Consider the following 26,931-nt stretch of genomic DNA (forward strand, 5'->3'; position numbering starts at 1 on the left):
GAGTACCTGTGCTTTACCCATCCATACCTGCGTTGTACCTGTCTTGTACCTGTGCAGTACCTGTGCCATACCTGCATTGTATCTGACCTATACCTACACCCTACCTGCGTTGTACATGTCCCATACCTGCGTTGTACCTGTCCCATACCTGTGACATACCTGCATTGTACTTGACTTGTACCTTGCCATATGTGTTGTATCTAACCCATACCTGGATTGCATCTACGTTGTACCTGTCCTGCACCTCCCCCATACCTATCCCATACCTGTGTTGTACCTGTCCTGTACCTGTGCCATACCTGTGTCGTACCTATCCTGCACCTGCCCCGTACCTATCCTGTACCTGCCCCGAATCTACCCTGTACCTGTCCCATACCTGCGTTTGTACCTGCGCCACACCTGCTCAGTCCCGCCCCTTCCCGTATAAAGCGACGGGCTCCGCCGATTGCTGACGGTCTTGTCCCACGGAACCATGAGCGCACCATTGCAGACCGTATGCGTGTCGCTTCCAGAATACGCCGAAGATGCGGTTAAGAACCAGCTCGTCATGGGCCCCGGGATGAACATCAATCCTGGGATTGCCTTGGCTCCGGCTCCCGGGATGGTCATGGCCCCTGGAGTGACCATGCCGTCGGCTTTCAACGTCTCTGTCCCACGGACACAGAGCCGCGACTTCCTGGTGTGGTCCCTTTTCAACATGTTTTATTTGAATGTGTTCTGCCTCGGATTCATCGCTGTTGCTTTCTCTGTGAAGGTAAACGGGCAGCATTCTCTCTGCATGAATCCCGCGGGCAGGAGGCTTCAGTGAAGTTGCGGATGGAAAGTTTAGAGCAGGGAATAGATGGTGGGATGTGAGTGAAGGTAGCTCCCCCATTTCCCAGGGTGAAGGTCAGGGCGGAGAGTTTCTTTTCCCTCACCAAATGCCCGGCATGAGTTCCCTTCTTTAAAGGCCAGTCCTTTTGGTGAAATACAAAAGCTGACAATCACAACAGTGAGCCAGGGATCCACATCATATTTGAGTAAACAACTCGGAAGGCAACAGAACGTTTTCCTTATTTTCTCCTGGGGAAATTGAATTATTAGGAGGGTCCTGCTCTAGTTATATGGGGGATTTGGGAGGCCACATCTGGACCACTAAGCACTGTATGGTCCTTCCACTTCAGAGAGGATTCAACTGTGATTAAAACAATTGAGAGAACATAGAAAGATAGGGATAGATTTGGCATTTTGGACTGTGATGCCACTTTTACAATTTAGACACAGCAAGGTAACAGTCCCTTCCTTGTGCCCCCTCCCCTTGATACACCAGTGAACCTCCAGCCCCTGTCAGTTGCTGGCTATTAAAATTCCACCTCTATCCCATCCTTCCTTTCACCACAGCCAGAACATTTTTCTTCCATCCACATCCCTATTGACCAGCCTCCACCACTATCCCTGCCAGTGTGTTTCAGGCACCCACCTCTCTCTGTTTAAAAAACTGTCCTCTGAAATCTCCCCTAAACCTTCCTCCACTCATCTTAAACAGATGTCCTTGCTGCCCTGGAAAAACAGTGCTGGCTGTCCACTCGATCAATACTCCTGATAATTTTATATGCCTCAATAAGTTGCTTCTCATCCTCTGTTGGTCCAAAGAGAAAATCCTAGGTCTCTCAACCTTGCTTCATAAGACATATTCTATAATCGAGGCAACATCCTGATAAATCTCCTCTGTACTCTTTCTCAAATATCCACATCGTTCCTATCATGAGATGACCAGAACTGAACAGAATTCTCTAAAGGGGTGGGGAGTTGATGGAAAGGAGGCAGTTTGGGGGGGTGGAGGAGAGGGGAAGAGAGAGAGAGAGAGAGAGAGAGAGAGAGGAGTTGCCTAACAGAAACCAGAGAAGTCACTGTTAATGCCATCCAGAATATTAGGTGTTGCTCTCTAATTTGCGGCTGGCCTGAGTTTGGTAGTGTATGAAGTGATGAACAGACATGTTGACATGGGAGTGGTGTGTGGAATTGAAATGGTTCACCACACTCTCTCTCTCTCTCTCTCTCTCTCTCTCTCTCTCTCTCTCTCTCTCTCTCTCTCTCTCTCCCATCCCTCTCTCTTTTCCTCCATATCCAATCCCTTCCCCCTCCATTCTGAGAGCTAATCCTTCCCTCATTACTTCCCAGCTTTTCTCTTCTGCCCTCCCACCCATATCGACCTCTGACCCTTTAGTCTACAGGCTCCTCCCACTGCCCCTCTCCCCCCCCACTGTTTTGTTCAGGCCCCCGCCTGCTTTTTGCTTATACCTTGATGATGGTCTCAGTTCTGAAATATTGGTTATGTTCCTTTAACATAAAGAACGCTGCATAATATACTGAGCTTTTCAAGCACTTTTGTGTATTAAGCTACAGTTACAGTGTCTACAGATTTACTTGTTTAACAATACTCTGTATGGTCTAGCTAGAATTTTATAGAGCTGCAATATTACCTCATGGTTCTTGAACTCAACCCCTGACTAATAAAGGCCAGCACACAAAATGACTTGTTATCAACTTGTTTTTTGAATATTTTTGATTTTCCAAGACTCACACAATCTTCTCAACAATGATCTATTACATTACATTTGTTCCCCTGCCACCCCTCTCCCTTCCCTCCTAGACCCAAATACCACAATGAAAAGATTATGTAAATTAAACAAGCATAAAGAACCAAAATCTATCGATTCACAGACCCTTAAAGGAACCAATTATCCCACAAGAAAAATCTCAGCTGGAGAAGAAAGTTTTATTGGACAAATCATATTTATTTCTTAGTTGTTCGAATGACAAAAATTGCCCTTGCTCATAACAATCCTCAATACAGCCGATCACCTTCTGGCACCAGGTATCCAGGATTTTATTATCCAGAGTCATGGGTATTAATTTATTCTGGGTCAAGGGAACTTTTTAATCAACTTGCACAGAAACCTTGAGGGATCTATGTACTCTAACCCCCCCCCCCCTCCTCCCTAGACCCCCCTGTTTCTCCACACTGCTGCGAATCAAATGCATCACCAAACAACATGATCTTGGTCTCAGCAACCCCTTTGCAGTTGGATACATGACTTCCTATCCCACGAACTTCAAACATCAAAGATTGGTGATAACGCGAGAGGACATTTTTACAGATGGCAAGGTTAGAGTAGGGGTGGCATGGTTAGAGTGGCCATTAGTACAACACTATTATAGGACCAGTGACCCAGGTTCGAACCTGACACTATATGTAAGGAGTTTGTACATTCTCCTCTGTCTGTGTGGGTTTCCTCTGGAGGTTCTGGTTTCTTCCCACCCTTCAAAATGTACAGGGTTGTAGGTTAATTGGGTATAATTGGGCAGCATGTATGTCTAATTTAATTTAACTTTAAAAAAAGGTGAATGGAAGGAAAGTTTAAAGCAGACATTAGGGGTGCGTTTTTTACCCAGAGTTGTGGTTGCCTGGAATTTTACCTAGAGGGTTGCAAAACAGAAAGACCTAGTGGTACAAGGGCATATCTTGCTGAGAGTGGTGACACAGTGAGGCAGGGTGGTGAAGAAGATTGTTGCCATGCTTGCCTTCATTGGTCACAGCAGTGAGTACAGAAGTCAGGCTGTCATGTTGTAACTGTATAAGTTGTTGGTTGTATTGTGTGAAATTCTGGTTGCGCAACTAAAGGAGGATACCATTCAGCTGGGATGTGTGTAAAAAAGATTCACAAGGATGCTTACTGACTAGAGTTTGAGAGAGGCTGGATTGGGTGGGGGGGGGGAAGTAGAAACATAGAAATGTATTACTCATGAGGGGCATAAATAAATAAATGGTCATAATCTCTTTCACAGCATGGGGGAGTTTAAAACTACAGGCCACTGATTTACATGAAAGTAAATCACAAAAATCTGTAGACACCATGGTTGAAGTAAAAGCACACAATGCTGGAGAAACTCAGCTGGTCAAACAGTGTCCTTTATGTAGCAACAGTAAAGATACAGAACTGACGTTTCGGGGTTGATCCCTTCATCAAGGTATGGAAAAATGTCATCAGGCGTTCGAACCAAAGGGTTGGGGGGAAGAGGGGGGCAAAGACAGGAAGTGATAGGTGGAGAAGGGAGGGAGGAGACAGCAGTGATCAGGGGGAGGAGGGATGGCTGGGTAATTGGAGGGGGAAGAGAGGGGGGAAGAACTGGAAAAATTGGAAATGGGGAGGGGAAAAAAAAGCGAGCACATTAGTAGAAATCAGGGAAGTGGATGTTAATGCCATCTGGCTGGAGAGTGCCCTGACAAAAACTGAGGTGTTGTTCATCTAATCTGCAGGTGGTCAGGGCAGGACAGTGCATAAGGCCATGGACAGGCATGTGAGCATGAGAGTGTGACTCAGAATTGAAATGGTTGGCTACTGGAAGGTCCCTGTTACTGTAGCGGAAAGAGCAGAGGTGCTCAGCGAAGTGATCTCCCAATTTGTAACTGGTCTTTCTGATGTAGAGAAGGCCATAAAAGGAGCAATGGATGCAGTAAATCAGTCCTGTGGACATACAAGTGAAGTGTTGCTGTTTGGGGCCCCGGACCGTGGTGAGGGAGGAGGTGTGGGCAATAAGTGTTGCACCTCTTGAGGCCGCAGGGGAAGGCTCTGGTGGGGGGGAGGGAGCAATAAGTAGGGAGGGATGAGTGCATGAGAGAATCATAGAGGGAACGGTCCCTGCAGAAGGCCGAGAGAGGAGAGAAGGGAAAATGTGTCTGGTGGTGGGATTGTGTAGTAAGTGCTGGAAATTCTGGAGAATAATGTGTTGGATGCAGAGGTTGGTGGGGTGGTAGGTGAGGATGAGGGGGATTCTATGTTGTGTCAGGGGGCAGAGAAGGCCATAGCAGATGAGTGGGAAATGGAGGAGATGTGGGTGAGGACTGAGATGATGGTGGTGGAGGGGAAGCCTTGTTTGTGGAAGGCAGACATTTCAGAAGATCTGGTCTGGAAGGCCTCATCTTGGGAACAGATGCGGCGGAGACGGATGGATCTGAGGAGCAACATTTGCACACATGTACAGCTCAAACTGCCAGAGGAAGTGATAGAGTCAGGTACAATTATGACATCTAAAGGTATTTCATTGGTTATGGGAATAGGAAAGTTTTAGAGCAGGGGTCTCCAAATTTGTCGATATTAACCCCTGGGGGTCGATGGAACAAGGGTGGATAAATGCCTGGGGGTCAAAAAAGGGGTCAATGAACAGCATGGAGGGGGTGGGGGGTCAATTGAACTTTTATGGTCGAAAGCAGTGGCATATCTATGGAAAAAGCACCTATGGCAGTGATGGCCAACTTCTCTTGAGAGCTGGACTTGGTGGCCGCGATGTTGTATTTGGCTTTGGCTTCTTAATAAGGAAAGAGCGAATCACTGATGGAACCAAAAAGAAGGAGGTATGTGTCCAACACTGTGACCCCATGCCCATCCAGCGCCACTATCCTACCCCTCCCATCCAGTGCCTTGAGGGTCTATGAGGGATCAAGGATTCCATAAGGGGTTGATGGTCTAAAAAATTTGGAGACCTCTGGAGGGATGTGGCCCAAACACAAGCAAATGTCAGATCAGATACCATTTATTGTCATGTAATGAAACAGAAATGTGATATTACACAAAATTGCCTTTAGTCTGCTGGACAGACAAAGATTCGTCATTAGCATTGCCCGACACTCCTTACATTCATAGAAAGAGATTCCCCTCACAGTCACTGAATATCCATGGGTTTGACTTCAGTGATCCCATGCAATAGGAACATAGGAAGTAGGAACAGGAGTAGGCCAAAAATGGCCCATCGAGCCTGCTCCGCCATTCAATACCATCATGGCTGATCTAATTTATGACCTAACTCCACCTACCTGCCTTCTCCCCATATCCCCTAATTCCTCTATCATGTAAAAAGTTATCTAACCGAATTTTAAATATGTTTAATGAGGCAGCCTCAACCACTTCCCTGGTTAGAGAATTCCAAACATTCACTCCTCATCTCTGTCCTAAATCTACTCCCCTGAATCTTGAGACTGTGTCCTCTCGTTTTAGTTTCCCCGGCTAGCTCAAAAAACCTTCTTACATCTATCCTATCCATACCCTTCATAATCCTTATGTTTCTATAAGATCTCCTCTCATTCTTCTGAACTCGAGCGAATACAATCCTAGACGATTTAATCTTTCATCATAAGTCAACCCCTTCATCCCAGGGATCAACCTAGTAAACCTCCTCTGGTCCGTCTCCAAAGCCAGTATATCCTTCCTCAAATATGGAGACCTGAACTGGACACAGTACTCCAGGTGCGGTCTCACCAGTAACTTATACAGTTGCAACATTACCTCCCTACTCCTCAATTCAATTCCTCTAGCGATGAAGGCCAACATTCCATTTGCCTTCTTAATAACCTGCTGCACCTGCAACCTAACTTTTTGCGATTCATGCACAAGCACTCCCAAGTCCCTCTGCACAACAGCATGCTGTAGTTTTTCACCCTTTAAATAATATTCAGCTCTTTTATTTTTCCTGCCAAAGTGGATAACCTCACATTTACTAACATTGTTCTCCATCTGCCAGACCTTTGCCCACTCATCCAGCTTAACTATATCCCTCTGCAGACTCTCCACATCCTCATTACAATTTGCTCTTTCACTCAATTTGGTGTCATTCGCAAACTTGGCTATACCACATTTTGTCCCCTCCTCCAAGTCATCAATGTAAATGATGAACATTTGTGGGCCTAGCACCGACCCCTGCGGCACCCCACTTACCACTCTCTGCCAACCTGAAAAACTCCCACTTATCCCGACTCTCTGCCTCCTGTCCAGAAGGCAAATTGAGGAGATTCATAGAAGATCCAGTGACAGTTGTACAACCCTGACAACAAGAGGCTCATGTGACAAGGGATCAAAACTAAAATAGACCACAAGAAAATCTTGCTGGTCAAAGACAACAATGCCTTCCTTCTGGACAGACTGAACATCTTGTCTTGGGTAAACTTATACCTCTCATTTTGTTCGTTTTAGATTGGTCACAGTGTTTGTGTGACCGAAAGAAAATAGGCACACACACACCGAGAGCAGTTCAGTTTATACAAGTCTTTATTACTAAATCTAAAGCTGAATTCACACTACAATATGCAAGCCCTTCCCAATTATACTTATCAGCGCCTGGACTGGTCCTAACTGCTGAAGCGAAGCAACGACTGCACACTTGTAGTAGGTTGTCGGGGCGCTGGTAGCAGCTTCTCCACCTCCCTTGACCGGGATGTTAGCTGGACTCTTGAAGTTCTTCTTCTTGCTGAGAGATGTTGCCACCTCTTGGAGAGTCTCAAACTTCAGCAATGGGACCATGGCTTATATTACCCAAAAGTTTTTTACTTCAGATCTTATCTCTTTGAACAAATTGATTTAATTATCTTCAAGGACTCCTGACAGTCTGCGACCAACCTCACGGTGGAATTAGATGTAATTCATATGCATCCTGGTCATGGTGTAAATTAGCTAGTGTCTACTGATTCAACTGCATCCTGGGCCCCATGGTGGAATTTTGAAGTGTCTACTAATTCTAAAAAGCAAGCAGGTTCTCAGCCTTGTAGAAGCAAAGGCTGCAAAAGTAAAAAACACAGTTTAAATCTTCCATTACAACACGGTTTGATGAGAACAGGCTAAAGCAGAAAAAAGGCTTTAGTATAGGAGTTGGGATGTTATCCTAAAGTTGTATAAGACATTGGTGAGGCCAAATTTGGAGTATTGTGTGCAGATTTGGTCATTTAACTACAGGAAAGATAACAATAAGATAGAAAGAGTGCACAGAAGATTTACTAGGATGTTGCCCGGACTTCAGGAAGTGAGTTACATGGAAAGGTTAAAAGGGTTAGGACTTTATTCCTTGGAGTGTAGAAGAATGAGGGGAGATTTGATAGAGGTATTTAAAATTATGAGGGGCATTGACAGAGAAAATGTAGATAGGCTTTTTCTACTGAAGGTACGTGAGATACAAACCAGAGGACATGAAAGAATGAAAGGGAAAGGTTTTTTTTTTCAATTTTTTATTTTTCACACCATAAATCACATTAACCATGATACACACATTTTCCTTTTCACACATATACAGTCCCATTTTCTCCCCCCCTCCCTCCTCCCATCCCACCCTCCCTACCTCCCCCCTCCCGTCCATTTAAAGTACAAAATCTAGGATACATTAAACCAGTCAAACAATGTTGTCATTCAATAAAAATACACAAGAAATTCCACTGAGTCCATTCTTTTCATTTCCTTTTCCTTCCGTTAACTTAGGTAGTGATTGTCCCCGGTAGGTTTTCGCTATTGTGTTTCATGTAAGGCTCCCATATTTGTTCGAATATTTCAATACTATTTCTTAAACTATATGTTATTTTTTCTAATGGAATACATTTATTCATTTCTATATACCATTGTTGTATTTTCAAATTATCTTCCAATTTCCAGGTTGACATAATACATTTTTTTGCTACGGCTAGAGCTATCTTAACAAATCTTTTTTGTGCATCCTCCAAATCAATTCCAAATTCTTTGTTTTTTATGTTACTTAGGAGGAAGATCTCTGGATTCTTTGGTATATTGTTTTCTGTTATTTTATTTAATATCTGATTTAGATCTTCCCAAAATTTTTCTACTTTCTCACATGTCCAGATTGCATGAACTGTTGTTCCCATTTCTTTTTTATATCGAAAACATCTATCAGATACTGTTGGGTCCCATTTATTTAACTTTTGAGGTGTAATGTATAGCCTGTGTATCCAGTTATATTGTATCATACGTAACCTCGTATTTATTGTATTTCTCATCGTTCCAGAGCATAACTTCTCCCATGTTTCCTTTTTTATCTTTATATTTAAATCTTGTTCCCATTTTTGCTTAGTTTTACCATTTGTTTCCTCATTCTCCTTTTCTTGCAGTTTAATATATATATTTGTTATAAATCTTTTGATTATCATTGTATCTGTAATCACATATTCAAAGTTACTTCCCTCTGGCAAACTCAAACTGCTTCCTAATTTATCCTTCAAGTAGGATCTCAATTGGTAATATGCCAGCGCTGTATCTTGAGTTATATTGTTTTTATCTTTCATTTGTTCAAAGGATAATAATCTATTTCCTGAAAAACAATTTTCTATTCTTTTAATCCCTTTTTTCTCCCATTCTCTAAAGGAAAGGTTATCTATTGTAAAAGGGAGTAACTTGTTTTGCGTCAATATTAGTTTTGGTAATTGATAATTTGTTTTATTTCTTTCTACATGAATCTTCTTCCAAATATTGAGTAGATGATGTAATACTGGAGAACTTCTATGTTGTACCAATTTTTCATCCCATTTATATAATATGTGTTCAGGTATCTTTTCCCCTATTTTATCTAATTCTAATCTCGTCCAATCTGGCTTTTCCCTTGTTTGATAAAAATCTGATAGGTATCTTAATTGTGCAGCTCTATAATAATTTTTAAAGTTTGGCAGTTGTAAGCCTCCTTGTTTATACCATTCTGTTAATTTATCTAGTGCTATCCTCGGTTTCCCCCCTTTCCATAAAAATTTCCTTATTATTTTCTTTAACTCCTTGAAGAATTTCTCTGTTAGTTGTTTTGGTAATGCCTGAAATAGGTATAATATCCTTGGAAAAATGTTCATTTTAATACAGTTTATCCTTCCTATTAGTGTTAGTGGTAAATCTTTCCAATGCTCTAAATCGTCCTGTAATTTTTTCATTAGTGGATAATAATTGAGTTTATATAGTTGGCCGAGATTTTTATTTATTTGTACACCTAGGTGTCTTATTGCTTGCATTTGCCATCTAAATGGTGATTCCTTCTTAAATTTTGAGAAATCCGCATTATTCATAGGCATTGCTTCACTTTTATTTACGTTGATCTTGTAACCCGACACTTCTCCATATTTCTTCAATTTCTTATATAATTCTTTTATTGATAGTTCTGGTTCTGTTAAGTATACTATAACATCATCCACAAATAAACTGATTTTATATTCCTTGTCTTTTATTTTTATCCCTTTTATATTATTTTCTGTTCTTATCAATTCTACTAGTGGTTCTATAGCTAACGCAAACAATAAAGGTGATAGTGGGCATCCCTGCCGTGTTGACCTGCTTAAGTTAAATTGCTTTGATACATGTCCATTTACTGTCACTTTCGCTAATGGTCCCTTATATAATGCTTTAATCCAATTAATATACTTCTCTGGTAAACTGAATTTTTGCAATACTTTGAACAAATAATTCCATTCTACTCTGTCAAAGGCCTTCTCTGCGTCTAAAGCAACTGCTACTGTTGGCGCTTTATTCCCTTCTACTGCATGAATTAAGTTTAAAAATTTACAAATATTGTCTGTTGTGCGTCTTTTTTTGATAAATCCAGTTTGGTCTAGATTTACCATTTTCGGTACATACTCTGCTAATCTGTTTGCTAATAGTTTAGCTATTATCTTATAATCTGTGTTAAGTAAAGATATTAGTCTATATGAAGCTGGTGTGAGTGGATCTTTCCCTTGCTTTAGTATTACTGTAATTATTGCTGTTTCACATGAATCTGGTAAGCTTTGTGTTTTATCAATCTGGTTGATTACTTCCAGGAGGGACGGAATTAATAAGTCTTTAAATGTTTTATAGAATTCTATTGGGAATCCATCCTCTCCTGGTGTCTTATTATTTGGTAATTTTTTTATTATCTCTTGTATTTCTACTATTCCAAATGGCTCTGTTAATTTATTTTGTTCCTCTATTTGTAGTTTTGGTAGTTCAATTTTAGTTAGAAATTCATCTATTTTCCCTTCTTTCCCTTCGTTTTCAGTTCGGTATAATTGTTCATAGAATTCTCTAAAGTTTTCCTTAATTTCTTTTGGATTATATGTAATTTGTTTGTCTTTTTTCCTTGATGCCAATACCATTTTCTTAGCTTGTTCTGTCTTAAGCTGCCATGCTAGAATTTTGTGCATTTTTTCCCCTAGTTCATAATATTTCTGTTTTGTATTCATTATGTTCTTCTCCACCTTATATGTTTGTAGTGTTTCATATTTTATTTTTTTATCTGCCAATTCTCTTCTTTTAGTTGTATCTTCCTTCATTGCTAATTCTTTTTCTATATTTACTATTTCCCTTTCCAACTGCTCTGTTTCCTGATTATAGTCCTTTTTCATCTTGGTTACATAACTTATTATTTGCCCTCTAATGGATGCTTTCATTGCATCCCATAGTATAAACTTATCTTTCACTGACTTCGTATTTATTTCAAAATACATTTTAATTTGTCTTTCAATAAATTCTCTAAAATCCTGCCTTTTAAGTAACATGGGGTTTAATCTCCATCTGTATATTCTTGGAGGGATGTCCTCTAACTTTATTGTCAATATTAAGGGTGAATGGTCCGATAGTATTCTAGCTTTATATTCTGTTTTTCTTACTCTATCTTGTATACGAGCTGATAAGAAAAATAGGTCTATTCCTGAGTATGTTTTATGTCTAGCCGAGTAATATGAATATTCCTTTTCCTTTGGGTGTTGTTTCCTCCATATATCCAAAAGTTGCATTTCTTCCATCGATTTAATTATAAATTTGGTTACTTTGTTCTTTCTGTTAATTTTTTTCCCAGTTTTGTCCATATTTGAATCCAAATTCTGGTTGAAATTCCTTCCTATTAATATGTTCCCTTGCGTATCTGCTATCTTCAAAAAGATATCTTGCATAAACTTTTGATCTTCTTCGTTAGGTGAATATACATTGAGTAGATTCCAAAATTCCGAATATATCTGACATTTTATCATTACATATCTCCCTGCTGGATCTATTATTTCCTCTTCTATTTTAAATGGCACATTTTTACTTATTAATATAGCTACTCCTCTTGCTTTTGAATTATACGATGCTGCTGTTACGTGTCCTACCCAATCTCTCTTTAATTTCTTGTGCTCCAATTCAGTTAAATGTGTTTCTTGCACAAATGCTATATCAATTTTTTCTTTTTTCAGTAAATTTAGCAGTTTCTTCCTTTTAATTTGGTTATGTATTCCATTAATATTTAAAGTCATATAGTTCAACGTAACCATTTTATACTTTGTTTATCTTCCCTTTCCGTTTCTCCATCATTACCTTTCCTTCTTATCCATTTCTGTTTTCTTGTTTTGAACACTTTATAAGACAACATTCCTAAAACATCAAACATTTTCCTTATTCTCCTATTTAAAACTTCTTTAGCCCCAATCTCCCCTTCCCCTCCTGAGTTGTCCTTTATCCCTTGTCGGACAACCAGATCTCCCCTCTCCATTTGGATTTGCGAATTCACTCGCAAGCGTCAGCTGATTTTGCAGTGACCGTAACTCCTCCCCACCCATCCCCCCCAGAAAAGATTTCACTTTTCATATGTAACAAAGGTCACTCTTTTAATTCCCTCCTTATTCCCTTTATTCCATTTCCTTCCCTTATTAATTCTTGTCTATTCTCTCTATATTTTCCCCTAAATACGGATACATTCATGTATGCACACTATACATATACACACTTATACCTCTTTACCCACATACATATAAATCGTGGTCATTTTTACTCATTACATGTCTTCATCTCTCTGCTTGTTTTGTAGTTGTTCTGCAAATTTCCTTGCTTCCTCTGGATCCGAGAATAGTTTTTTTCCATAAGATCGTTTTCGCTGTATTGAACTCCTTCCTCTTGTTCTGGAGTTCAAAACTTATGTGTCTTTTTAGTTCGCAGTCTTTTGTTCTCTCGTTACACGTCTTCATCTCTCAGTTTATTTTGTAATTGTTCTGCAAATTTTCGTGCTTCCTCTGGATCCGAGAATAGTCTGTTTTGCTGTCCTGGAATAAATATTTTCAATACCGCTGGATGCTTTAGTATAAATTTAAACCCTTTCTTCCATAAAATCGCCTTTGCTGTATTGAACTCCTTTCTCTTCTTCAGGAGTTCAAAACTTATATCTGGATAAATGAAGATTTTTCGCCCTTTGTACTCCAGTGGCTTGTTGTCCTCTCTTACTTTTTCCATTGTTTTCTCCAGTACCTTTTCTCTTGTAGTATATCTTAGGAATTTTACTAAAATGGATCTTGGCTTTTGTTGTGGTTGTGGTTTAAAGGCCAATGCTCTATGTGCCCTTTCTATTTCCATTTCTTGCTGTAGTTCTGGACATCCTAGGATCCTGGGGATCCAATCTTTTATAAACTCTCTCATATTCTTGCCTTCTTCATCTTCCTTAAGGCCCACTATCTTTATGTTATTTCTTCTGTTATAATTTTCCATTATATCTATTTTCTGAGCTAACGCTCTTGTGTCTCTTTAATTTTTTTATTAGATTCCTCTAATTTCTTTTTTAAGTCCTCTACCTCCATTTCTACTGCTGCTTCTCGTTCTTCCACCTTGTCCATTCTTTTTCCCATTTCTGATAAGGTCATATCTATTTTATTCATTTTCTCTTCTGTATTGTTTATTCTTCTTCTTAAATCATTAAATTCTTACGCTTGCCATTCTTTAAATGACTCCATGTATTCTTTAATAAGAGAAAGTATATCCTTTGTCTTGCCTTTCTCTTCTTCTATTTCACTGTACTCTTCCTCTTCCTCTTCTTCTTCCTCTGGGTTGGCCATCTGTTGTTTCTTTGTTGTCCTTTTCTTCTCTTCTTTCTTGTTTTCGTTGTCTTCTATGTTCTCCTCTTGCTGCTGCTGTTCTGCAGCTGTCATTGCCGGCTGTGGAGATCGACTCCCAGCTGGTCCCCCCTCCCGTTGGTGTGTTTTTTTGCATGCGCAGTTGCACACTTTTACTCGGCTCAGCGAGCCATTTTTGTAGTCCACTTTCTACCGACCTGAGGGAGCGGGTTTCTCTCTCCACCGCGGGCCTCTTCGAACAGGTAAGGCCTTCTCCTTCTTCTTCCGTTGTCTTTTCTTCCTCTCTTCTTACCGTTGGTTTCGATTTTTCTTTTTTCGTCGCCATCTTCTTTCCACCTTTATACTCACTTTACTTTAATTTTTATTTTTGTGCCTTTGTGTTTTCCTTTATTTTTTCCGACTTTTCTGGAGAAGGCTGGAGTTCACCGTCCGGCCACTACTCCATCACGTGATTCCTCCGAAAGGGAAAGGTTTAAGGGGAACATGAGGGGGAACTTCTTCACATAGACAGTGGTGGGAGTGTGGAATGAGCTTTCAGCTGAAGTGGTGAATATGGGCTAAATTTTAACATATAAGAGGAATTTGGACAGATACATGATGGAAGAGGTATGGAGGGATATGGACTAGGTGCAGGTCATGGGACTAGGCAAAAAAAATGGTTTGGCACAGACTAGAAGGGCTGAAGAGGCTTGTTTCTGTGCTGTAATATTCTATGGTTCTAAAAACATACTCCACGATCAACAAAAAACTCATACTCCCCCCCAAAAAAATCAATCTGACCCTTCTCTCACTCATGGTCCATAGCCCCTCCACCCTCCCATTTTTCTTATATCCATGTGCTCATCTAAGAGATATGTTAAATCCCCTCTGATGTCTCGGAAAGTAGAGATGTTGGTGTGCCTTTCTCATGGTTGACTCGATACACTGGCTCCAAGAGAGATCCACCTGTAAGTGGACTTCCTGGAACTTGAAGGTACTAACCTGATCTATCACCATGAGTGTTATAGGGGTGGATTTCAGAACTAAATGAGGTTGGAAGTCCATTTTGGCCTTGTGTCTTTTTTGAATTAGATGGTATCTAGAAGGGCACATCTAAATTGGAGAGTGATTTGGAGAATTTTCCCGTTTTCAAATCAATCAAGGAAACAAATGCTGCTTTTTCAGATTTCAGATTTATTGTCAGAGTGCATACATGACATCACGTACAACCCTGAGATTCTCCTTCCTGGAGGCCAGGAAGAATTACCATTTATTGGCAACGCAAAAACAACTGACTCAACGTACACATGTAAACAAAAAAATAAATGTAAACAACCTGATTGCAATACAGAAATAGAAAAAAGCCCTTGAATAAGTCTCTCATTGAATTTGTTGTTGAGGAGTCTGATAGTGAAGGGGTAGCAGCTGTTCCTGAACCTGGTGGTGCGAGTTTTGTGGCACAGATACCTCTTTCTTGATGCCAGCACCAAGAACAGAGCGTGTGCCAGGTGATGTGGTTCTTTGCTGATTGCTGCTGCTCTCTAACGGAAGCATTTCCCGTAGATGTTCTCAACGCTGGGGAGGCTTTTGCCTGTGATGTCCTGGGCTGTGTCCACTACCTTTTTGAGGGCTTTTCACTCAGGAGTATTGGTGTCCCCATACCAGACCATGATACAGCCAGTCAGCACACTTTCCACCACATGATGATGAAGAAATCAAGAAATGGGTTTATAGAATTTTGTTCCTTCTATGTCTTTTAATCTGCAGCTGTTTCAAATAATGTTAGTGCTGTTCAACATCCAAAAACTGGCTATGCTTTTAAAACGCAGTGAACAGGAATGTTTTCAAGAGTTGGGCATGTCATCACACCCTCTTTATTAAACTTTATTTATTTGAAGAATAATTAATAGTAATACAAAAAAAACATTCCATAAAGAGAATTTTATATGAATATATATATTTAAAAAATTAAAAGAAAAAAAGAGAAATATTTTTAAAATCAAATCCCCCACCCCCCCTCCCACCCCATCAGCCAACTCTCTTAAGGGGAGGTAAAAATATATAAACAGAAACTAAAAGTATATAATAAATCAAAATATATCTAAATGCATATATTCCAAATATGAATACAAAAAAAGAATAATTGCCATGCAGATTATATGTAATTTTTTCCATAACAATACAAGCTTTCAATTCATTATGCCATCACATTATATTAATCACTATATTATCTTTCCATGTACTTGCTACACATTTTCGAGCTACAGACAATGCTAAATATATAAATGCAATTTGAAATATATCCAACCCTAATCCCTTTAAAGAAATCATTTAACCTGTTAAAAAAATAGATGGATCTTTTAATTTATCTAACTTAAAATTATATAATTTTTTCCAAAACTAACTTAATTTCATCCCAGAATGGTTGTTCATGCACACAAGACCAAACAGCATGTAAAAAAAGTTCCAGTACATGCACCACATCTGAAACAAGAATCCGAATTACTAAAACCATATTTTTTTCAATTTCTCTGGGGTTAAATACAACTGATGTAAAAAGTTATAATTAACCATTCCATACCGCACATTCGTCAATTTAGTAACACTATCATGACACATAGCTGCCCAGTAATCTTCAGGAAAAACAAAAGCTAAATAATTTTCCCATTTAAGCTTAGATTTCTCCCTTTCCGGCTTATCCATATTATCTTGTAATACTTGGTACATAACAGAAATATAACCCCTTTTTGGGATAGAAGAAATCAAAGACTCGAATTCCATCAATACAGGTAAAATAATTTCTCTACCATACATATTTTTCACCATAGGTTGAAGTTGATAATAAACAAATAAAGAATTTTCAGCAATATCAAAATGCTCTTTCAATTGATTGAAAGAAAGAAACTGTCCTACAAAACAATCCTGTAATGTTTTTATACTCTTTGAATCCCAACTCTTTAAATGACTATTAAACATTGAAAAAGAAATAAGCTGATTATTATATAATGGAGTTAAAATTGAAAATTTACATTTTGATCCTAAAATATTATTTTTTTTAATCCATAGTTTTAATAGATGTTTTAATATCGGCATATTATATTCCCTCAACAAATTTACATTCCATCAAAATATAAATTGATACACCTCGACTTCAGAATACAAGCCGTGCTCGCTTCGGCAGCACATATACTAAAATTGGAACGATACAGAGAAGATTAGCATGGCCCCTGCACAAGGATGACACGCAAATTCGTGAAGCGTTCCATATTTAAAAAAAAAATAATATTAATAATAAAAAAATATATATATAAAAAAATAAAAAATAATAAAAAAAAAAGAAATACAAGCCATCTCAACTTTAGCCCAACTTGGGAGCTGGTCCAAATCCATCAATCTACTAATAAATTTCAACTGGGCTGGTTCTAATAATTTTGAAAATGAGGTAATTGAAGCCCACTTAACGCACACTTCCAAGTAAGTTTATATAATGCTACCCATGGTAGTTTACTTTTCCATAAAAATTCTCTCGTAACTTTATTTAAATCCTGAAAGAAACTATTTGAAAGAGAACATGGTATTGATTGAAATAAATATTGAATATGAGGATAAATATTCATCTTAATACAGTTAACTCGACCAATTAAAGTTAACGGAAGATCTTTCCACTTAATTAAATCTGCTTTAATCTTTTTTAATAATGGAACATAATTTAACTTGTATAAAGATTGATACTCAGTATTTACAATTATTCCTAAATATTTAATTTTATCAGACCATTTCAGTTTTATAATATTCCGATACTCTGAATAATCTCCTTCTCTGACTGGCAAAATTTCATTCTTGTCCCAGTTAACTTTATATCCAGATAATGTTCCATATTGTAATAAACATTCCTGCAAATATGGCAATGATTGTTCTGGGTTTGTTGAATTTATCAAAACATCATTTGCAAATAAATTAATCTTATACTATTCATCCATAACTCTCATCCCTCTTATCTGTTCATCCTGTCTTATTGTTTGAGCTAATGGATCAATAGCCAATGCAAACATAGCTGGTGACAATGGACAGCCTTGTCGAGTTGAACGCATCAATTTAAATGATGATGAAACTTGACCATTTGTCACCACCCTAGCAGTCGGGTTTGTATATAAAGCTTTAACCCAACAATAAAAAAAGGGCCAAATGTAAACTTCTCTAATACTGTAAATAAAAAATCCCATTCAACCCTATCAAAGGGTTTTTCTGCGTCAAGCCCAACCACCATTGGATGGTTGGGCTGCTGTCGATATGAATTGACCAAACTAATCAATCGAAGAATATTATCTGAAGCATTTCTATTTTTAATAAAACCTGTTTGATCAACATATATCAATTTAGGTCCATTTGCTAACACTTTTGCTATAATTTTATAATCAACATTCAATAAAGAAATAGGTCTATACGAAGACACTTTCAACGGGTCTCTATCTTTTTTTGGGATTACAGTAATTAAAGCACTAGAGCAAGATTCTGGTAACTCGTGCTGTTCATTCACTTGTTGTAATACCTCCTCAAACACCGAAGATAAATCTTCATAAAAAGTTTTATAAAATTCCACCAGAAACCCATCATCACCTGGTGACTTCCCACTGGGCATCTCCAGCATAGCCGCCTTATTCTCTAATTCTGTAAACGGAGCTTCCAGATCCATAACATCCTCCTCTTCTAATGCTGATAACGTTAACTTAGATAAATAAGAATCAATAGAACCACTATCCTGTTTCCCCTCAGAAGTATATAATTTTTTATAAAATGAATAAAACTGGTCAGTAATTTCCTGAGGTTTATAGGTAACTGTTGAATTCTTTTTTACAGCATTAATAATCCGTGAAACTTTTTCCTTCTTTAACTGCCATGCAAGTTCCTTATGTGCCCTCTGACCCAACTCATAGTAACGCTGCTTAGATCGATTAATTAAGCATTCAAATTGATAAGTCTGCAACATATTATAATGCAATTTCAATTTAGTCAAAGCCACTTTTTTTAAATCTTCTGTCACTTCCTTCTGAAATTCCTTCTCCAATTTATCAATTTACTTTTCTAATTCTAAACTTTCTGCCATATACTGCTTTTTAACTTTAGTGGTATAGCTAATAATCGGTCCTCTTAAATAAGCTTTTTACCCATCCCATAACACAAAACGACTTTTTACTGAATTAACATTTTCAGACAAAAAAACTTAATCTGTTCTTTAACAAAGATAACGAACTCTGGTTTTTTTCAACAACATTGTATTAAATCTCCATCTATAAGATGAACATACCACTTCTGAACTTACATAAGAAAAAATAATAAAGAATGATCTGATATAACCCAGCTTTTATTTTCTGCTTGTAATACCCTTCCTTGTAAATGTGCCGATACTTTAAAAAAAATCTATTCTAGAAAATGAATCATGTTAAGATGAGTAAAAAGAAAAATCCTTCTCTGTATGATTAATCTTCTCCAAATATCCACCAAATTTAAATCCTTAATCAAGGACCCAATTTGTATCACCATCTTTGATTTCTTTATACTTTTTGGGGATCTATCCAACAAAGGATCCAAGACACAGTTAAAATCTTGCCCAACTAAAATATTTTCATTAGCTTGATTTAATAACAAAAAAGCATCCAAAAGAAAACACTCATTGTCCTCGTTAGGTGCGTAAACATTAAGCAAAGTCCAAGATTCAGTAAAAATTTTACAATTCACCTTTAAAACCCTTCCAGCATTCCCTTCCATAGTTTGCAACTCAAAAGAGAAATTCTTCTGAATTAAAATTGTTACACCCCTTGTCTTAGAATTAAATGAAGAAGAAAAAACATGACCAACCCAATCTCTCTTCAATTTCAAATGTTCTTTTTCAGTCAAATGTGTTTCTTGTAAAAAGGCTATATCAATTTTCATTTTCTTGATATAAGCCAAAACTCACTTTCGCTTAATCTGATTATTTAACCCCTGAACATTAAAAGTTGCAAATTTCAAATTAGACATCCTTATAAACTAACAATATAATCACTTACTACAAAATATCGCTCCCCTTCTAGTAAGTTAAAACCACTCTCCCTCCCCTAAATATTTTTTAAAAGAAAGTATATATACATTTTTTAAAAATTATCTTTCTAAAAAAAAACTACCCAAAGGTAATAACGCCCTAAAAAACTGGGTGTGGTAAACTCTACTAATGGCAGATGACTATCAAAGATTTCAGTGCTATGCACCCCACGCCAGCCAGAAATACATCATTCACATCAATACAATCCAGTACTGTAAATATATTCAACCCAATGACTCCATTCCCAATGATTGTTCTGGATCTTCAATGTCAATAAGACTGTGTTAAAACCTCTTTCTTTCCATTTTTTCCATTTTTCCCATTCTGCCCATTTCCATTTCCATTTGCCCTCTTTTTAGGCGACAGTCGCGAAACTCTTCCATGTCTTCGTAAATCCGGTAATGAATTAGCAAAAACTAATGCATCATGATCATTCTCAAAAAATTGAGATTGAAAGTTACCATAAAAGTCTTTTAACACACCAGGATATCAAAAAGCAAATTTATAACCCTTCCGCCACAGTACTTCATTAGCCGAATTAAATTCCCGTCATTTCTGAATAATTTCTTGACTCAAATCTGCGTAAAAAAAAATACTCTGTTATTTTGAATCATTGTTGGAGATTGACTTTGTCATGCCTTCTGTACCGCCAAACATAATATAATTTCTCTGTCTTGATAGTTCAGTGCCTGAACTAAGACCGCTCATGGTGGTTGTCCTGGTAACGGTTTCTTTCATAACGCTCTATGCGCCCTCTCCAATACTAAACCTTCCGAAAAAAACTCTTTGCCCAACACCTCGGGAATCCAACTCTTGAAAAATTTTATTGGATCAGACCCTTCAATGTCTTCTGGAAGACCCACAATTTTCACATTGTTTCTTTGACTTTGATTTTCCAATGAATCAATTTTTTTTAGTAAGTCTTTCTTCTGGATTCCCCAATCCACAAATGAATCTTCCACTTTCTCTATTTTTTTACTTATCACTTTCAACTTGAATTTTACATTCAGAAAAAGTTTGTTTCAATTTTTAAAAATTTTTCTTGCACTGTATCCACTGATTTAGTACATTTACTGACATCCCTCTTAACTATAGATATATCTTCAGACATATTTGATATATCTTCAGACACATTAGATATTTTAGTTGTCACATCCAAAAATCCTTGAGTCATTTGTTTAGACATATTATCCATACGATAGGCAATCCCTTCCAAGACTGTGCAAACAGACTCCATTCCATATTCCAGTTCCATATTTTGAGGCCTACCTTCTCTAGACTCCACCTCCAATTGTTCCCGTGAACTGTTCATTAAAGGTAAGTCTTCCTCTTCTTCCAACATTGCACACCCGACAGCGGCATCCCCACCACATCGGGACGCTACCGCTCGGGCCCCCCCACATCTCACACGCAGTCCAGTAACTCATGGACCCTTGAAGCACCGCGTATGCCTGGCAAGGCCAGGGACTGCGCAGAGGCAGCTTCTGACACCATTCTGCATATCCCTGGCTCACCCGATGGTAGCCCGGGCTCAAGGGCTCTTCTCTCAGCCATGTCGCTCGCGTGTCCGACATTGCGAACGTGCGAATCAACTCCGGCCGAGCTCGTCAACATGCTGGCACCATCTTGTGGAGACAAGATTGGCGCCGGTAAAATACTCAGCCTAGCAGGAGTTCTTTGTGCCTTGGAGGTTCCAAACAACAATTCTGTGGCTTCTGGTGGACAGGTAGGCCTCAATTCTTCAGTACTTTTAAAAGGTAATTTCTTCTGTAATTGAGCTTTTGTTTTTTTTTAACATTAGTCGCCATTATGACCCACTAATGTTCCCAAAAATAAAGATATAACTTTTAACTTTTAGATAAACTTTAAAGACAGGTGCTTAAAAAACTGGCTGAGGAGGGGCGGGATTGCACGTCTTCCCTCTACGCCATCTTGCCACACTCCCATCATCACACCCTCTACATTTTTCTGTGTCTTTATTCCCAGGGCTCTTCACAATCATTGCCAAATCTCTGCATCTCTTTTCAGCCTCACTTTCCATGTTCATTCTTTTGCCCTTCAGTCTCATTTACAGTAACAGAGACCTTTCACCTTCCGTTTGGCTCGTGGCCTTTCTTAAACTGCTCTCAGCTTTTCTTTTCCGCTATGCAAAGAATTCGAGTAGCTCATGTGGAGGAGGAATTGATAGAAACTATTAGCAGCACTGACATTGTGTCAAGAAAATTGATGTGTCGAAAGTTGATAAATCCTCAGGCTCTGATAAATTCACATTCTTGACTCCTAGAGATTCTCTAAACTCTGGATTAGTCCTTTTGGATTGAAGGGTTTCTAATGGGAAAGAGAAACCAAGGAATAATGAAGCAGTTGAGATGACATGCGTGGTGGGGAAATGTTAGTTAAATATCAGAAATTATTGTGCACAATTAGAAAGGAGTGAAACACGAAAATCTGCAGACCCTGTAATTGAAGTAAAAACACACAAAAATGTGGGAGGAACTCAGCCAGTCTTTTCAGTGTCTATAGGAGACAAAGATATATTGCCGACTTTTTGGGCCTGAGCCCTTCAAGGAATAAGCCAAAATCAGGAAATCTAAGAAAGTCTCAGAATTCAGACAATGCTGGCTGGGAGAGGAATCCAGACCAACAAAAGTTGTTAATTGGATATGATAAGGGACAAGGTGAGAATTTATCATGTTTGTGCAAAAGGAGACTGAATGGAGAGACAGAGATGGGGAAAGGTGATGGGGGAAGCGGGGGGAGGATTTTAATGAAAGCCAGAGAAGTCAATATTAATGGCATCCAGTGGAGAGAAGTGACTCTGAGAGAGAGAGAACAGAACTGGCAGTTCAGTGCTGAAGGTGAGGCAGATGCAGGTAAGAGAGGTGGAGTTTTTGAATGTTTCATTTGGGTGAACATCATACTATTCTTGGTGGGGATCTGGAGGGGGGGTCATCCAGTGAGACCATATGGATGGAAGGGGATGGTCACTTTGATGGAGTTACATTATTGGACTCCCAGCAGTTAGCAGGAAGGAGCAAATGTGTGGGAGGTTGCAGACCTCTGTGAGAATAACAGGCTCATTATAGCAGGAGATTTCAACTTGATGGCAGGGCTCTTTCAAGCATTGATTTGCAGAGTGATCTGGGGGTCCAGGTTCATAGTTTATTGAAAGTGGCCATGAAGGGACTTGGGACTGTAGGAACAAGCTGTGAATGAGGAGTGGAGTAAGCATGTTCCTAGCAGTTAAATGAGCAAAAGGAGCGGTAAATGTTCTTTTAGATCTCTTCACTGGCCACTTAGCTCCAGCCAATAAAAATATGGGAATCACAAGTGGAGAGGCCATTGTGTGAGTGGGTCAGGGTAGGAGTGGGACTTTGAAGCTTTTGGTTCAAGAGGCTTCAGCAAGAAGAGGCTGAGGTGGTGGTGCAAAAGTTTAAGTAAGTAAGTATGTAAGGACAATCTTAGGATTAAAAAGGATTCAGCAGGTAAGCAGGTCTTATTTGTTTTATTTATTTCCTCTAAACAATGGGAATGGCAGTTAGGTTGAAAGAGTGCAGAGAAGATTTACTAGGATGTTGCCATGTCTTCAGGAGTTGAGTTACAGGGAAAGATTAAACAGATTAGGACTCTATTCATTGCACCGTTTAAGAGTGAGGGGAGATTTGATAGAAGTTTACAAAATTATGAGAGGTATAGACTGAGTAAATGTGAGTAGGCTCTTTCCACTTAGATTAGGTGAGATAAATACAATAGGACATGCCCTTAGAGTGAAAGGGTAAAGATTTAGGAGGAACATTTGGGGAAACTTTTTCACTCAGAGAGTGGTTGGAGAGTGGAACGAGTTGCCATCTAATGTGGTAAATGCAGACTCACTCAAGTTTTAAATATAAATTGGATAGATACATGGATAGGAGAAGTCTGGAGGATTATGGAATAGGTGCAGGTCAGTGGGACTAGCAGTATGATTTTTTCAGGACAGTCTAGAAGGGCTGAATGGCCTGTTTCCTGTGCTGTAGTGATCTATGGTTCTATGGTGGGGTGGGGGGGAATGCTCCTCTTGCAGAATGTGGGTTGTCAGGGAAGCCAGTAGTATCCCTAATGACTTCATCTGCAAGAAGTGCATCCAGCTGCAGCTCCTGACAAGCTGAGTTAAGGAATTGAATCTGGCATTGGATGAACTCTGAATCATTCAGGAGGCAGAAAAGGTGATAGACAGGAGATACTGGGACATTATAACACTTAAGAGAGAGAATTAGGGTAGATGGGAGACAGTCAAGAGAGGGAAAGGGAACAGAGAAAATATCACAGCTGTGCTCATGCAGGACAGTCCAGAGGGCTCATCTACTGAGGCTATATGGAAGGAGCTGAGGAACGGGAAGAGTATGACCACACTCATGGGGTATTATAGACCATCTAATAGTCAATGAGAATTGGAGGAGGAAATCTGTAGAGAGATAACAGTGTAGACATTGCAAGGGCTCTGTCAGATATATTTATAATGTCCTTAGCCACAGTTGTGGTGTCAGAGGATTGGAGGGTAGCTCATGTTATTTAAAAAAGGCTCCAAAAGTAACCCTGGAAATTATAGGCCAGTGGACTAGCTGGTAAAATGGGCTGCAACATGGCAGATAGAATTTAATGCAGACAAGTGAGGTGTTGCATTTTGGACAGACAAAAGGAAGGATATACAGGGTAAATGTTAGGGCACTGATGAGAGCAGTATAACAGAGGGATCTGGGAATGCAGATACATAATTTCCTGAAAGTGGTGTCACAGGTGAATAGGATTATAATGAGAGCTTTTTGGCATATTGGCCTTCATAAATCAAAGTACTGAGTACAGGGGTTGGGATGTATAAGGCACTGGTGAGGCGAAATTTGGAGTATTGTGTGCCGTTTTGTTCACCTAACTACAGGAAAGATATCGATAAGATAGAAAGAGTGCAGAGAAAATTTACTAGGATGTTGCCCGGACTTCAGGTCCTGAGTTACAGGGAAAGGTTAAACAGGTTAGAACTTTATTCCTTGGAGTGTAGAAGAATGAGGGGAGATTTGATAGAGGTGTTTAAAATAATGTGAGGGATGGAAAAGTTTAGGGGGAACATGAGAGGGAATTTCTTCACACAAAGAGTAGTGGGATTGCCAGCTGAAATGGTGAATTCTGGCTCAATTTTAACATTTAAGAAGAATTTGGACAGGACATGGATGGGAGAGGTATGGAAGGCTATGGACTGGGTGCAGGTTAGTGGGAATACGCAAAAAAATGGTTCAACACAGGCTAGAAGGGCCAAAGGGCCTGTTTCTGTGCTGTAGTCTTCTCTGGGTGGTAAAGAACGTATATGGTATTAAAGTACAAAATAAATAAATCATGTCACAGTGATTTAAAACTTTAGTTAGGGCACATGTGGAATAATGTATGCAATTTTGTTAACTCCATTAAAGGAAGGATGGCAGGGTTTGAAAAGGGTACAGAAGAGGTTAACCGGAATGTTTTCTGGTTTAGAGGTATGAGTTATGGAGAGAGGGTGGACAAAGTTATTCAGGTACTCCCTGACATAGAACTGTGGATGGATGTCGGAATTGTATATATTTGTTTAAAAAATATATAAAATTTACATGGTTTATGTTGTTTTTGATAAACTGTTACAGGGATACAGGGCATGTATAAGCCAACATCTGCATACTCACCTTGTTAGTCGGTGCATGTCTGAGGTTGGCGCATGCATGGTGGGTTCGCATATTGGAGTTCGGCTGGTGCATGCACAAGAGTTAAGCGCCATAACGATATTGAATTTGAACCCTTAACTCTTGCGCATGCAACACTGAATTCCAATATGCAAGCAAGGCATGCGGCAACAGAAGACTCACACATGTGCACAGGAATCAAGATGGCTCCGCCCAGCCTGTGCATCCCGTAATGCCAACTAACAAGGTAAATATGCACATGTTGGCTCATACATTCCCTGTATCCCTGTTATAGTTTGTCAAATTCAATATAAACCAAATATATTTTTTCTTTTTAAAAAATGTTCAGTCATATGGGCGAATAGATGTAAGACGCATAGGTTGAAAGTCGGGGAGTACCTTCATTGTTTTCTCTGGAGTGTCAGAGGCTGAGGGGGAAACCTGCTAGAAGTTCATAAAATTATGAGAGGCATTGATCGGGTGGAGAGTCCCCAGGGTAAAAATATTATATCCCAGTGCATCCATGGTCAACCTTTCTTCGGCTCTGGCCCCTTTCGAACTCTGCTCAAACTTTATGGGCCCCCTTCCCTGTGAAGCAGTCAAATTTACTTGGTTTCTTCTGTATTTTACCGACTACATAAAAAAAAGGAAAAATATTTTATGATTTCAGTCTGTGACCCCCCTGAAATGAAATGTGCTGTGACCCCGTTTGGGTGTGGGGTGGGGAGGGTGGGTGGGTGGCCTTATGGCCCCTGTTGAGAATGGCAGCCCCTGTTGAGAAAGGTAGAAGAATTTTAAAGGAGATGTGAAGGGGAACTACTTTTACACCGAGACTGGTAGGAATAATGGCGGAAGCAGGTACAATCGTAGGGTTGAAGAGGCTTCCAGATAGACACATGGATATTTAGAGGATGTAGGAATATCTGCCATGTGCAAGTAGCAGATTTTCAGTTTGATTTTGTACAGCATGTTCGACACAGACATCGTGGGTTAAAGGGGCTGCTCCTGACCTATTCTTTATTTCTAATTTACCACATTGTAAATCATTGCCCTTTACCCACACCCATGTCCTTTAATATTCTTCCCCGTTGAATCCCAGTCCCCCCAACTCTCTGAATCTTTTAATATCCATTTTCCTGCTCATTTCAGTATCGTGTTGCATCATATGTTAATTGCCTCTTCAATGATTTCATTTTGATTTTCCTTTACCTTCCAGGCCAGAGATCGGAAGGTTGTTGGTGATCTGGATGGAGTCAAACATTACGGCAACACAGCTAAAATTCTCAACATTGCAGCAACAACTCTCACTCTCCTTTTTTGTACACTGATGATTATATTATTATTTCTTGGTATTTTCTCAGTGAGATACAAGTACTAGCAATGCGTGGGGGGGGGGGAGGTTGCGTCATAGAGTCGGTAACATTCTTGCATTGTTGTAGGCCTTGGATTGCCCTGCCTTGTGCTAATCCCATGCTTGTTCAAACGGATGCTGAGGTGAAAAATTGATCACTAAGTATAAAATATGCACAATAAAATCTGCAGTGAATATG

The 26,931-nt window shown here is 39.2% G+C and overlaps 1 protein-coding gene and 1 non-coding gene across 4 annotated transcripts; both read left to right on the plus strand.

Moving 5' to 3' along the window:
- Nucleotides 1–294: 294 nt before the first annotated feature.
- On the plus strand, nt 295–26,931 carry LOC138746324 (dispanin subfamily A member 2b-like). 3 transcript variants are annotated; one of them, XM_069904550.1, is made up of 2 exons: nt 295–679; nt 26,598–26,931. In XM_069904550.1, exons 1-2 carry the CDS (start codon nt 473–475, stop codon nt 26,757–26,759), a joined length of 369 nt encoding a protein of 122 aa, XP_069760651.1. In that variant the 5' UTR covers nt 295–472; the 3' UTR covers nt 26,760–26,931. The 3 variants fall into 3 exon arrangements, with proteins under 3 accessions (XP_069760651.1, XP_069760645.1, XP_069760650.1); XM_069904544.1 differs by having other exon boundaries at nt 421–754; XM_069904549.1 differs by lacking the exon at nt 295–679 and adding an exon at nt 21,081–21,423.
- On the plus strand, nt 16,784–16,890 carry LOC138752091 (U6 spliceosomal RNA). Its single transcript, XR_011350364.1, has one exon. It is a non-coding gene; the product is annotated as a U6 spliceosomal RNA (small nuclear RNA).

Source organism: Narcine bancroftii, chromosome 1 (genome assembly GCF_036971445.1).
Source record: "Narcine bancroftii isolate sNarBan1 chromosome 1, sNarBan1.hap1, whole genome shotgun sequence".
NCBI classification, from domain to species: Eukaryota; Metazoa; Chordata; class Chondrichthyes; order Torpediniformes; family Narcinidae; genus Narcine; species Narcine bancroftii.